Source organism: Myxocyprinus asiaticus, chromosome 6, assembly GCF_019703515.2.
Source record: "Myxocyprinus asiaticus isolate MX2 ecotype Aquarium Trade chromosome 6, UBuf_Myxa_2, whole genome shotgun sequence".
NCBI lineage: Eukaryota > Metazoa > Chordata > Actinopteri > Cypriniformes > Catostomidae > Myxocyprinus > Myxocyprinus asiaticus.
The window spans coordinates 24,591,936-24,605,621 of NC_059349.1; the positions used below are offsets into that span (position 1 = coordinate 24,591,936).

The window sequence follows — 13,686 nt, forward strand, 5'->3', positions numbered from 1 at the left end:
GCCATGACAACTGTAATAAAGTTGTATTCTTAACTAAATTTTTGCTTCCCTCAAAGCTGCATATAAACGCAATTGACACATTTTCCATAACTAAACTTTTGCTTCCCTTACAGGCGTATATAAAGGTAATAAATTGATGTATTCCTAACTAACCATTTGCTCCCCTACAGGTAAGTACAAACTAACCTTTGCTTCCCTTACAGGTGTTAATAAATCTAATGAAGTCATTTGTGCCCTACTTGATACTACAGCAACAGTGCTCCACCCATACCAAATGTGTGTACATGGTTGTTAATATTTTCTCCACAGGCGCTTTCAATGTCTAAGTTCCATATTTTCATAGAAGTGCATCTACAGCAATGGAAACGCAGCAGCGCTCCCATAGGAGCTCCTTCACTATGCCCCCAAATACTCAATCCACTGCCGCAGCAGTAGTTTAAACTCCGCTCCCACAGGAGCACCCCCCTCCCCTTTTTTTACTATTCCATCTCCTCTACTCCACTGCCACAGCACTGCTTTAACTCTGGAGGTCCACTTACTCTACAGCCGCAGCAGTGTTTTACCATGCTTCCACCGAAGCCTTTTGTCTTCGCTTCTCAGCAGCTGCAGCTAGCATTACAGGAGATAGTGGTCACCACCTCCTCTTCTCAAAGCACCATATTTCCCTATCTATGGGTAGTCTATTGAGGGAGGCTACCTCTGCAAACAAGCCCCGTTCGATTGCTTGCTGGGCTTACCCATTCGAATGGCATGAGTTCTCTCTCTTTATAGAGCAGTCTCCCATTCGAATCGCAGTGTGAGCCCTCCCTTTCGAACGCAGCACGACCAACTAGTGCTCACTTTCCCCGTTTGATTGCTTGCTGGGCTTAACCATTCGAATGCTGTGAGCTCTCTCTCTCAGTAGAACAGTCTCCCATTCAAATCGCAGTGTGAGCCCTTCCTTTCAAACGCAGCGCGAGCCAACTGTCGTTCTCGTTCTCCCTGTTTGACTGCTTGCTGGGCTTACCCGTTCGAATGCCGTGAGCTCTCTTTCTCTCTATAGAGCAGTTTCCTGTTCGAATCGCAGTGTTAACCCTCCCATTCGAACACAGCATGAGCCAACTCTCGTTCTCATTTTCCCCATTCGATTGCTTACTGGGATTACCCGTTCAAATGCCGTGAGCTCTCTCTCTCTCTATAGAGCAGTTTCCCGTTCGAATCGCAGTGTGAACCCTCCCTTTCGAACACAGCGCGAGCCAACTCTCGTTCTCATTTTCCCCATTCGATTGCTTACTGGGATTACCCGTTCAAATGCCGTGAGCTCTCTCTCTCTCTATAGAGCAGTTTCCCGTTCGAATCGCAGTGTGAACCCTCCCTTTCGAACACAGCGCGAGCCAACTCTCGTTCTCATTTTCCCCATTCGATTGCTTGCTGGGCTTACCCGTTCAAATGCCGTGAGCTCTCTCTATAGAGCAGTCTCCCATTCGAATCGCAGTGTGAGCCCTCCCTTTCGAACGCAGCATGACCAACTAGTGCTCACTTTCCCTGTTCGATTGCTTTCTGGGCTTACCCGTTTGAATGCTGTGAGCTCGCTCGCTCTCTCTCTGTAGAGCAGTCTCCCGTTCGAATCGCAGTGTGAGCCCTCCCTTTCAAACACAGTGCGAGCCAACTCTCACTCTTGCCCGTTCGACTGCTTGCTGGGCTTACCCGTTCGAATGCCGTGAGCTCTCTCTCTCCATAGAACAGTCTCCCATTCAAATCGCAGTGTGAGCCCTCCCTTTCGAACACAGCGCGAGCCAACTCTCATTCTCATTTTTTCCCATTCAACTGCTTGCTGGGCTTACGTGTTCGAATGCCGTGAGCTCTCTCTCTCTCTCCATAGAACAGTCTCCCGTTTGAAGTGCAGTGTGAACCCTCCCTTTCGAACACAGCGCGAGCCAACTCTCGTTCTCATTTTCCCCATCCGATTGCTTGCTGGGCTTACCTGTTCAAATGCCGTGAGCTCTCTCTATAGAGCAGTCTCCCATTCGAATCGCAGTGTGAGCCCTCCCTTTCGAACGCAGCATGACCAACTAGTGCTCACTTTCCCTGTTCGATTGCTTTCTGGGCTTACCCGTTTGAATGCTGTGAGCTCTCTCTCTCTCTCTCTGTAGAGCAGTCTCCCGTTCGAATCGCAGTGTGAGCCCTCCCTTTCAAACACAGTGCGAGCCAACTCTCACTCTTGCCCGTTCGACTGCTTGCTGGGCTTACCCGTTCGAATGCCGTGAGCTCTCTCTCTCCATAGAACAGTCTCCCATTCAAATCGCAGTGTGAGCCCTCCCTTTCGAACACAGCGCGAGCCAACTCTCGTTCTCATTTTTTCCCATTCAACTGCTTGCTGGGCTTACATGTTCGAATGCCGTGAGCTCTCTCTCTCTCTCCATAGAACAGTCTCCCGTTTGAAGTGCAGTGTGAACCCTCCCTTTTGAACACAGCGCGAGCCAACTCTCGTTCTCATTTTCCCCATCCGATTGCTTGCTGGGCTTACCTGTTCAAATGCCGTGAGCTCTCTCTATAGAGCAGTCTCCCATTCGAATCGCAGTGTGAGCCCTCCCTTTCGAACGCAGCATGACCAACTAGTGCGCACTTTCCCCGTTCGATTGCTTTCTGGGCTTACCCATTTGAATGCTGTGAGCTCTCTCTCGCTCTCTGTAGAGCAGTCTCCCGTTCGAATCGCAGTGTGAGCCCTCCCTTTCGAACGCAGGACGAGCCAACTCTCATTTTCACCTTCCCTGTTTGCATACCGTGAGCCCATCCATTTCTACGATAAGTGGTGGTCTCTCGTTCGAATCGCAGCATAGCCCTCTCGACCAGCCATCGTACAAGAACACACCTTCAAACAAATGTGTAAAGCACTCCCTCCATACAGATTTTGTGGGGAAGAACAATTCAGAAGCATCTGCCAAGCCAGTTTACCAAATAGAATTTTTGCTGTCCTAAATATTTCCTGCCATAGTCATGGTACCGTTCTTTCATCTTAACGCCGTTTTGGGGGTAATCAGGACTCGAGTCGAATCTCCAGCTCCGAGCCCTCCAGTATATAGACAGCAAGCCAAATACGTTTACTGCTTCAACACAAGATTACATTAACATACAAACTACTGAAATGGAGTTAATTAACAGAGGTTCGGGAGGAGCATGTTCATTTTAATCTGACAAATCACAACCCTTAAACAGGAGTATATAAGCCGCTGCTTACCTGCTTCCTGTGACAACTCTCCTGACATCACACCTCCACCTATTCTCTAGATTCATTATCTAAATAATTAAAGTCCGGGGGGCTAATCAGGAGTCGAGTCTCGAGCTCCGAGCCCTCCAGTATACGGACAGCAAGCCAAATACGTTTACTGTTCAACACAAGATTACATTAACATACGAACTACTGAAGTATTAAAAATAAAAAAAGGTTTACCTGTGTATTAAGTAAATTGTCTAATCTTGGCCTTTACTCAAGGACTGCTAATGCTAAATGTTGTTTAGAAAACAGAATGACTAAACTAATGTTTTACAGAGTGTATGATGCAATTATAAACTTCACAGTCACCATAATTAAAAAAAAAAAATCTTTCTCATCTTTACTATATGTATCTGTAATTTCAGATCTAAGGGAATGTTTGTTTCTGTGATGATGCTGGGCTCAGGCACACACACACACACACACACACACACACAAATACCTGCTTTGTGGGTGGGCCCAGCCCTGAATGAGTGACGGAAGGGAAGAGCCAATAAGTTGCTCTCTCCTGAGGGACAGGGCTCATTTGCTGACTGCATGAGTCACTAGTCCAGCCCAGTGCATGCAGCAGACCACCAGCTCTAATGTCACAGCTCTAATGTCACAGCCCTGTGCTGCTGCTACTGCTGCTGGTGTATAGCAGATAACAGATGGACACCAGAATCTGTTGCTTATATAGCAGTTTATCAACAGACTAATACACTCAATATTACGGCTCATTCATTTTAGCTGTATGTCAGTATGGCTAGCTTTGGTGTAATCTTATGTAACCATTCCAAAAATATGAATGTTGCCAAAATAGCCATTTTTTTCTCTTTTCTCCCTTGTACATTTTTTTATTTGTGATACAGGTAAAGGGGTTTATTTTTCAATAAAAGTACATATAATAATGATGCTATAAATGTTTGTTGTTATAGATATTATAAAAGCAATAAGCCACAAGAGATTTGGTTACACTTTACAATAATATTCTATTTGTTAACAAAAGTCATTGCATTAGATATAATGAGCTAACAATTTACAATAATATTTTACAGCATTTATTTATCATAGTTTATGTTAATTTACAAATATAGAAATTAATTTATTATTTCATGTTTGTTCATAATGCATAAAATAATAAAAATTTTAATGTAAAAATGTGTTAGTATATGAATAAAGTAACATTTACCAAGATTAATAAATGCTGTTTAAGTTTTGTTTAATGTAAGATTAACTACTGCATTAACTAATGTTATCGAATACAACATTGTAAAGTGGTACCAGAGATTTTGCCACAGTTAAGAGCCTCACGTCGTTCTTATGAACACCCCTTACCTGTTGTAAATTCATGGCCCTGATTGGCTTGTTGCTTTTTAAATGGCAGCAGCAGCAATTTAATAAAAGACACTAATATTCAATATGTAGATATAATCATTAAAATAATAATAATTGGTAAGTATAAAGTCCCTTAGCTTGACTGTAGTATGTTTATGGTTACCATTTCACAGCAACTTTGAACAAGGCTTGTCCAATCAGAGTTTAGAGTTGCCACTTTCAGTTTATTTTACATTTTATAAAATAATTAACATGTTTTAAAAATGATTGAATTACCAAAAACCGAAACAGTCTTAGAAAAAAACACCTTCTTGGTCATGTACCGAGCCAGGATCTGTAGCTCTCCTCACCCTGAGAAATGTTTCTAGAGGACAGGTTTAGGTGAATGTGATAAAAGGATTTTAGCTGAAATCCAATCTTCTCTTTGTTTTATACACGACATTGTAACCCAATACACCCAGCGGGACACTGGTGCTTAATATAATCTCAAAGAGTCAGAGATAAATGAAACAGACTTAGAACTTAATCTAGAACTAATGTGATGCATATCTGCCAGCGAATTTTGCTATTGTTGTTTTGTAGATGCTAGTCTTTTTTATTTTTTTTAAACTGGCTGCATAAGAACCGCTCACGTGATCATCATGTGTTTGGAGTTAAAAGAAAAAAAAGGTTGGCCTCCCAGACAGCAAGATGTCATTAATGGCAGTGTTGCAACATTGCCAAACGGCTCAGCTGATGTGGCGTATTTTCGGTCTGTGTTTCTCTGATTTTATGGCCCGAGGAGCACTGGAATGTGGCAAACGTGGTCATACAGTGTAACACGGTGTGCTGCTGATAGCACATTCCAAACATGGGAAATGCACTCAGTTGATACAGATGTGTGTGTGTGTGTTTTTCAGTGTTTCTTCAGCGGAACAATCCAAACACAGTACAACCCATTGAAGAGACTGTGTCTATTCCTCACAGCCTAGTTTCATCCCCTTCAAAAATTAAAGATGGTGCTACTGTGTATAAAGTATATTGCTTGTCAGGAGCAGGTGGTATTATGAAGAGGGACATTCTCATTCAAGAGAGCATTTTATTGGACAAAAATTGGAGTGCTGCAAGATCAGTATTCATCAATGCGTATATATGTTAAAAGTTCATTTTTGTACTTTGAGGAGTATATGCTGTATAGAAGTAGCATGTACTGTAGATGGCCTCAAAGCTAACTGACATTTAGTGCAGAAGTATGCACATGACATACAGGTATGTTTCTGATATACACTGGATCATATACAGAGCTCTCCATATACAGAAATGCCTCTTGTACACTTTTGCATGGATTGTTGACCTTGGAGCCAGGCGTTTTTCTAATATCCACTTTAAAAATCACTGTTTCATTTCAGCAGGCCAACTCACATGGATGGTTCAGTGAGTTAAAATATTGTTCTTACATGGCAGATAAGGGTGAGTGGGTGCATCAAAAAAGCCTTGGGAATTGTCTTTGGCTCTGCTATTTCTTATAGGCTTTGGAGGGAGATGATGTGAGATGGCTCCTGGCTGGAGGCCAACAGCTGGCCTTACTTTGTGTTTTAGGGGGAGGGAGCTGCAGCACTCTGCAGAGAGGATTAAAGGCCGGCTAGGTTTTTTTTTTACATTTGTTGGAGGAGTTTGAGCTTGTTACGATTATTACTCTCTGCATGACCTGGGTTTTAGACTCCTTTTTAATAATTCTGTAATTATGTTTGAAGAGAAAGACCCCCATATGTGCTGTTTAAGTACATAATCGCCAACCCCTTCCTGAAACATATCATTGTCATTGTTGAAAACATTATTAAAAAATTGAAAACACTTGGTTGTCCCCCAAGACAAGCTTTATATTCATCAAAGTCTGCTCATACTGTATTTCAGCAAAACAGATTCATTCTATGAGCACTGCAGAGACATTTTATCTGCCTGTTTTTATCACACCAATATCTACTGTAGCAAATGTGAAATTATTTAGTTCAGAATGTAGTATTATATGCTGTAAAGCCACACCAAACCAATGTTTTGAATATATTTTCTTCACTAGCATCATAAGATCTCCCAGTGGTACATATTCCACGTTTGGGTGATGCTCACAAAACCTGTCAAGAAAATTTCCTATTTTACTACACACAAAAAACAAACAAAAAACAAACAAACAAAAAAACAGATTGCATTTATAAAAATGATGCCTATTTTTAGGGCCATCAAGACTTTTTACATTGTGACATTATTTTCAAGACAGTTGTGCACATACCCCCTAATTCTTTTTATATGGCAATGCGAGAAAAATGGTCAATATGATATTATCATTACCGCAATGTGAAAAAATTATACATTATTTAAATTGTAAAGTATTGATACATATAAGCAGTGCATCCTTGGTAATTCCATGCATTTTTGCTAATTTTAATTTTAAAAATATTTGTACTGTAATCAGTAAAAAATGGCTGTTACGGTAATGAGAATCAGTATTGAAAACAATGGGAATAGTAAAATTAAAATGTCCAGACATGCTGTGGTATTGTTCTTATGTTTTCTGAAAATAATGTTAAAATGCAAAAAAAATCATAATGGTCCTAATTTTAGGCTTCATTTTTATAAACAGATCTTTTTTTTTTTTCTTATTTATTGATTTGGGGTTAAATATGATCAGGAAATTTTCTTGACATGTTTCATGCGAATCCCCCGTTTAAATTGCATTTACTCATTATAGTTATTTTTTGAGCAAGTGTTAAATGTACATGTTTTTAAAGGAACATGTAAATTCTGGGTTAAATATGCAGAAAGAAAAAAAAAAACAAGTTAAGCTCTACGAGTCAAATTATTTTCTATATAGCAAACCACAGATCCTGTCGATGTGTGTTGATAGTTAGGCTCTTACTGTGGAAGTCTCTGGGGCAATTGTTGAGTGTTTGCCACAAAAACTTCCATTATAAGCTGATACTGTCAACATGTTTATCAAAATTATTTTCTGTGGTAACTGCCAAAGGTGCTGTTGATAGATTAGATTAACTTGGAATATTCTTTTAAAGGCCCTTTTATTCTCTTTTCTTTAACACTTTATCCTCTGACATTTTTAAGAGTTTGAAAAGCCTTCATCTAGCTCAGAATTGATCGTGGGGATGTTTTGTGCCTGACGTACAAAAAATGTGTGCTTTTGGGTCTGGTGAGGTTCACTTGCTAATGGGGATATTGTAATTATGTGATATTTCTACAAAGCCAATTGCCCTGCAACAATAAAATCCCTAGTGAGCTTGTGATAAAGGTGCCCGGGTGCCAAAATAATTAAGGGCTGGGTGTCATGACAGATATGCGTGTTAATAGGCTATAAGATAATATTTCATTAAGGTTTGAAGTTAACCTGATCTTGTAATTTTGGTGAAACACAATGTCACATCTTAAAATGTGATAACATATCAGACTGTCTGCCAAAAAGTGCAACTATTTGATGCAGTTATTTGAAAAATAGACAATTTTCTACATCACAGAGGGGTTAAGTCATAATGGAGGAAATGTAAAGACCCCCTGAGCCGAAGACCTAGAGCTTGTAAAAGTAAAATGGGCTTGAGCTCAAAGATACAGACTCTTGGTTGCTGCCTCTGTAATAGTGGTGCTGATGTTTATTTCTTTCATTAATCTCTGCAGCAATGAGATTGATAGGGAAGACTGTCACAGTCTGTTGTGCCATAAACTGCTTTGTCATAGCAATTTCCAGATCTATTGCAGCCACCAGTAACACTGTTGTCCAAAAGCCCCTGTAATTACTTTTATTTATGAGACCTGGAAAGTTTTCCACCATTTTGTGTTTCTTCTCTTCACTGTATTTTTTTCTTATCCCCCTGCAAACAGACCCAAGTTTTTGGCAGGAACATGAGCCGTGATCCTACATCTATATTTCTTTGAACTATGTCTTTTACTGCTATAAATCACATGCACACACAGATTGCTGAATCACAATTTCCTCACATTTGTATAAGTTGATTTTCACTTGCAGTATATGAGAAGGGGACATTTGATATGAAACAATTATAAGAAATGAATTAGAGATGCCTTATCAAATTCTGTATAGACTGCCATAAATGACAATGATACAGTATATAAATAAAGGCTTTTCATATAGAAGTAAACTTATTTTAAATTATACATATGGAACCACAGTGCAATAATCAACAAAAATGTTCTTAGATAAAGTAATATATAAAAAAACAAATCTAGTGTTGTAATTGTCCCACACTGCCCACCCCATCACTCAATTGTTATTAATTCCACTGATATCGAGGTGTATATTTGTTTCTTTTCATTTTTTTTCTAGTACTTAAATGATCAGCCAACAGCATGCCTGACTGCCATCTCTTCCTGTTGTTGCTAGGAATGTGATGTCACCTGCTCCCTTAACAGGGTTGGTCCTTGTGTGTTTCAGATCCTCAACAAAGGAGCAGCAACAAGGCTTTTCCGCACAATACTCCAGTGCTCCCTCCCAGCTGGCAGAGCCTGACAGGGTGTGCTGACACTGACTGGAGCTGAGTGCTCTCTTTTCCTGCCGTGCAGGGCCTGGCTGCGTGGAGGAAGCGGGGGCTAATTAATGAGCTGTGAGTATGAGGCCTCACTGCTGACAGCCAGTGGAGACAGGATTAATAGTCCGGTCATCTGGCTTGATGTGTGTGCCTCCAGGCTGCCCCTTGACGAGAGTCCACTGCGGAATCCACCACGGCGGCCGCCGGGAGACCAGCAGAGATGCCCACCGAGACCCTGCAGGCAGATAGCAAGCCCGCCGGCCAGGGTGGGGCCTTTGCCTCCGCCGTCCCGCTCCGCATCCTCAACAAGGGGCCCGACTACTTTCGCCGCCAGACTGAGCCCAACCCCAAGCGGCTGAGTGCCGTGGAACGGCTAGAGGCTGACAAGGCCAAGTACGTGAAGAGCCAGGAGGTCATTAATGCTAAGCAGGAACCCATCAAGCCACAGGTACTGGCCAAGCCACCTGTCTGCCCAGCTCCCGTCAAACGGAGTGGTGGTGTGGGATCTGGCCTGAAGGCCTCCAACAACAACGCTAAGTCAGACACCTGCGCTACCACCAAACGGGAGAATCTCAACCTAGAGATCTTGAAGAACATCCTGAACAGCTCCTCCTCATCCGAGGGGCCTGCCAAGGGGACATCGCACAAAGTCGGGGCACGGAGCTGGGCGCCGCACCATTCCTCGGAGTTGTCCGAACCTGGATTTCGTTCCTTTACGGAGTCACTCAAAGTACCATCCTCTACACAAGGTCGACACAGTCCTCAGGGAGGCAACTTAAACCTGAGTCGCAGGCTGCTAGAGGAGAGGTACTGTGAGGTCGATGGAGAGCGCTTGCCATTGCATGCCTCTCATAGTTCCTCAGACATTCGCTGGATGTGCAACGGCAAGCCGCTCAGAGCGGCCCACAGCAGCAGCTCTTCTGCACCACCACTGCCGCCCAAGCCCAGCGCCAAGGCCTTAGCTGCTTGTGACAATGCTCCCCACTCTTCTGAAACAGAGACATTGCCCAGCACTGCCACAGAACTGGAGCTAGAGATGGGCAGTTCTGTGGCCCGCAGGCCCTCTCTGCACCGCTCCAAGTCTGACCTGAGTGACCGCTATGCTCGGGCCGGTGCAGACGTAGAGCGCTTCTTCAACTATTGTGGGCTGGATCCCGAGGAGTTGGAGAGTGTGGGCATGGAGAGCTTTGCCCGTGCAAATTCAGACATCGTCTCGCTCAACTTCCGTAGTGCCAGCATGATCAGCTCAGATTGTGAGCAGTCGAGGCATAGCAATGATGGCCTGAGTGACGAAGAAGATGACACCGGTGAGCGCGTTCCCTATGGAATTTCAGCTGTGGAGCGGAACGCCCGGGTCATTAAGTGGCTCTACAGCATCAAGCAGGCACGGGAATCTCAGAAAGTTTCCCATGTTTAAAAGAGGGAGCAAGACCTCCCCTTCCCCATCTGGACTTGGTACCTGCTTATTTTTGAAATCCATGCACTGTCTTTGAAATCTTGAAGGATTAAATAGCAAAGCCTTTGGAGTTGACAGCTCTTTTTAGTCGCTTTTTGCATTCAGTGTTCATTGTCTTTTGAATCTGCATGACTCCTTAGACGCTCAACCTCCTTGCGGCCTCCAGGTAATGCAGCTCATGTAGGAGCCTCTTTAAAGATGGTTGCATTAACGCCAGCTCTTTGCAGAGAACAACTCATGCTTCCTTTTTCTTATTCTGTTCTTTCTGTCTCTGTCGTCAAGCTGATGTTACGATGCCAGCTCCTTTAAGGTGCTTCTTATTTCACTTGGGCACACTAAGCCAGGAAGCCATATTAGTATGAATGCAGAGCTGCAGTGTGTTAAGACTTCTTTTGATTCAACTCTCTCTTTCTCCCTCTCTCTCTCTCTCTCTCTCTCTCTCTCTCTCTTTTTTTTTTTTTTACATGTTTTTATGATGGATACGAGCTGTATGTATATAACCCTCTGTGAATAGGTGCAGCAGAAGCATGTTTTAGTCCATTATCGAGATCTCCCCTGCCCAACTTCTCTTGGTCAGCCTTGCACTGGTCATATTGTTTCAGCAGTATCATAATGCCATTCTGCTTCATGTGGTTTGTTTTCACTTTGTCTGTCATCCATAAAGTTCTTGTTTGGCGGTTGATTATTTTTGTGGTACTTTTGTATCGAAGGTGTAAATGCTGTAAGAATATGTACAGTATATAATTTTCAGAGTTGTTGGAAAGGCATTGTGTGATGACGAGTCTGCTGTGCTCCTCCATAGCTCTTGGTCTGTTTGTTCCCCTCTCTGGGCTTGTATCGCGAGGCTGTGTGAGACTTTTTCTGTGATCAAATCTGTACGACTGTTGTTACAATGAAATATATGTTCGGTATATTGAAGTTTGAGCTGTTACTTAAAAAATGTCTTCAAGACGTTTGTTCACATTCAGTTCTTATTCATTTCAATAAATGGCTATTTTTGCCAACTTTTGCCATCAACTTCAAAAGTTTCAATGTCTTTTTCTGAGATATATTTGATGAAACATGCTCTTTGCATGTGATGTCTTTGAAAGGAATAGTCTAACCAAAAATGAAAATTTTGTCTTCTTTACTCACCCTCATGTCATTCCAAACCCATATAACTTTCTTTCTTCCTTAGAACACAAAATAAAATTTTATGAACAATGTTCATGGTTCTCTTTCCATACAATGTAAGCATACAGTGACCAGGTACTGGCAGATCCATCCCAAACTACAAGTCTTCTGAAGCTATATGACAGCTTTGTGTAAGCAGCATCTGAAATTGAACTAGTTATTCACTGATTATCTTGCTGTAGCTAAAAAATCTTGACAGCCCCTAGTCTCAGCCTCAGACGGCACGCCCACGGACCACCCACTGTCCACGCACTAACTGTCTGATGCACATAGAACACAAAATTGGAAAACGCTTTCTCGAACCACTTAGCGCAAATCTGATTGGCTGGTTTGATGGAACTTCCACGAGAGGAAGCACACAGTACTTTTCATCAGTTCGCCTGGAAACAGAATCGTGTTTACAGGGTTCTGCATTGATACAGTGAGCACTTTTCAGGGCGAAATAATCACCGGATTTGTCCAGGTTTGCCAGGTTAGTGACATCAAATCTTTTAAAGATATTCAGAGTTTCATTTGAGGCACGTAGCAGAAGGTAAAGCAGATATCCATGAGCAGAGCTGCATATTCTGCTTTGTTTAACTTGTTTTTCTGATGAGGTTTCTGTGCTTTACATCGACTCTGTACACATTTTCCGCTATTTTCCCATGTATTTACTCTGCAATCACTCGCAGAGACTGGCACGCTATTATATAAATCATATCTTTTCCCATGACGGTCTTTTATGGAATGATATATCTCTGATAGTCCCGCCCCTAAACGGCACTGATGACCAAACCAACTGTGATTGATCACTTTACATGTTAGTTAGACTGCTTTTCCTGTCTAACTGTGAGATTCTTGGCCAACTGAAGCTGCTATAGATCCCAGACCTTTGCCATTTTATTCAAAGGTCTGGCTACATGAGACTAGACAGCCCCTGGTCACTGTATGTTTTTTTTTTTTTTTTTTTTTTTTTTTTATGGAAATGAGCAGTGTGAATATTCTTGAAAATATCTTTTGTGTTCCACGAATGAAAGAAAGTCACATGGGTTTAGGACGATGTGAATTAGGAGTTTTCATATTTAAGTGAACCTTTGCCTTTAGAGTGATTTTTGTACCATGCCAGCACAGTGAACAGACAGTGGTGGAAAAAACACAGGCCAGACATGTGACCTTCCTATTGCTGACCCTGAGAAAACAGCTGTCAAGTCTTATATCCTCACTCCTTATACATATGGAGATTTCTTCTGTCATTAAACTGGTTTGTGCTCTTGCGGCCTATGTCTTCATGTCTCTTTGCATAACATGACTGCCTGCAGGAGGTTAGGTATCTTTTAATGTAGTCATTTGTGCTGCCTGCTTTCTCAAGGCAAGAGGAAATGATCTAATTCATCACAAATGTTTAGAAAGGCCTGACCGCTGCACTAGAGGCCCCCTCGCTCCCTAGAGCACCTAACTCGATACAAAAAACAAGCGTAAGGGATCCACAGGTCACAAGTAGGAGCACTTACGTGAAACCTTTTGTTTTCCCACTTTATTCCACAGCTTGGAGAAAAGACATTTTTGATGCTATAAACAGTACATAATTATAAGAGGTGTATGCTAAGGCAACACTATTGCTTTCGCTCATACATGTACTTGCTTGTTAGGGATTTTTTAACTTTGCGTAATTTGTCCCACGCATGATATGTGCTACAGATATTAACCTCAAATCTTGTGGCTTATTGAAGAGATGAGTGCTATTTTGATTGGACTGATCAAGTGCATATTAACACCTTGGCAACCACTTTTTCTCAATAGACGTAATGACTAATGGGGGTTTATCTGTTCATATGAGGAGAGCACGAGACTACCGAGCTGTGACGGCAAAAGCCTTGCTTTCCCTGTCAGGACCTGAAATGAAACAAAATGGCACCCCTGGCAAAAACCAAGCTCGATAACAATGGGGAGGTGAATGTAATTTTCCTTTTTGTTTCCTTAAG

General features: G+C 42.2%; 1 protein-coding gene across 2 annotated transcripts in view; it reads left to right on the forward strand.

Annotated features, from left to right (window-relative positions):
• Positions 1-11,569, forward strand: part of fam110b (family with sequence similarity 110 member B) — a 59,706-nt gene extending 48,137 nt beyond the window's left edge. For both annotated transcript variants that reach the window (XM_051700801.1, XM_051700802.1), the window contains exon 3: positions 9,003-11,569. In XM_051700801.1, coding sequence (XP_051556761.1) covers positions 9,317-10,513 — 1,197 coding nt within the window. In that variant the 5' untranslated portion in view covers positions 9,003-9,316 and the 3' untranslated portion in view covers positions 10,514-11,569. The remainder of the gene's footprint in view (positions 1-9,002) is intronic.
• Positions 11,570-13,686: the final 2,117 nt, after the last annotated feature.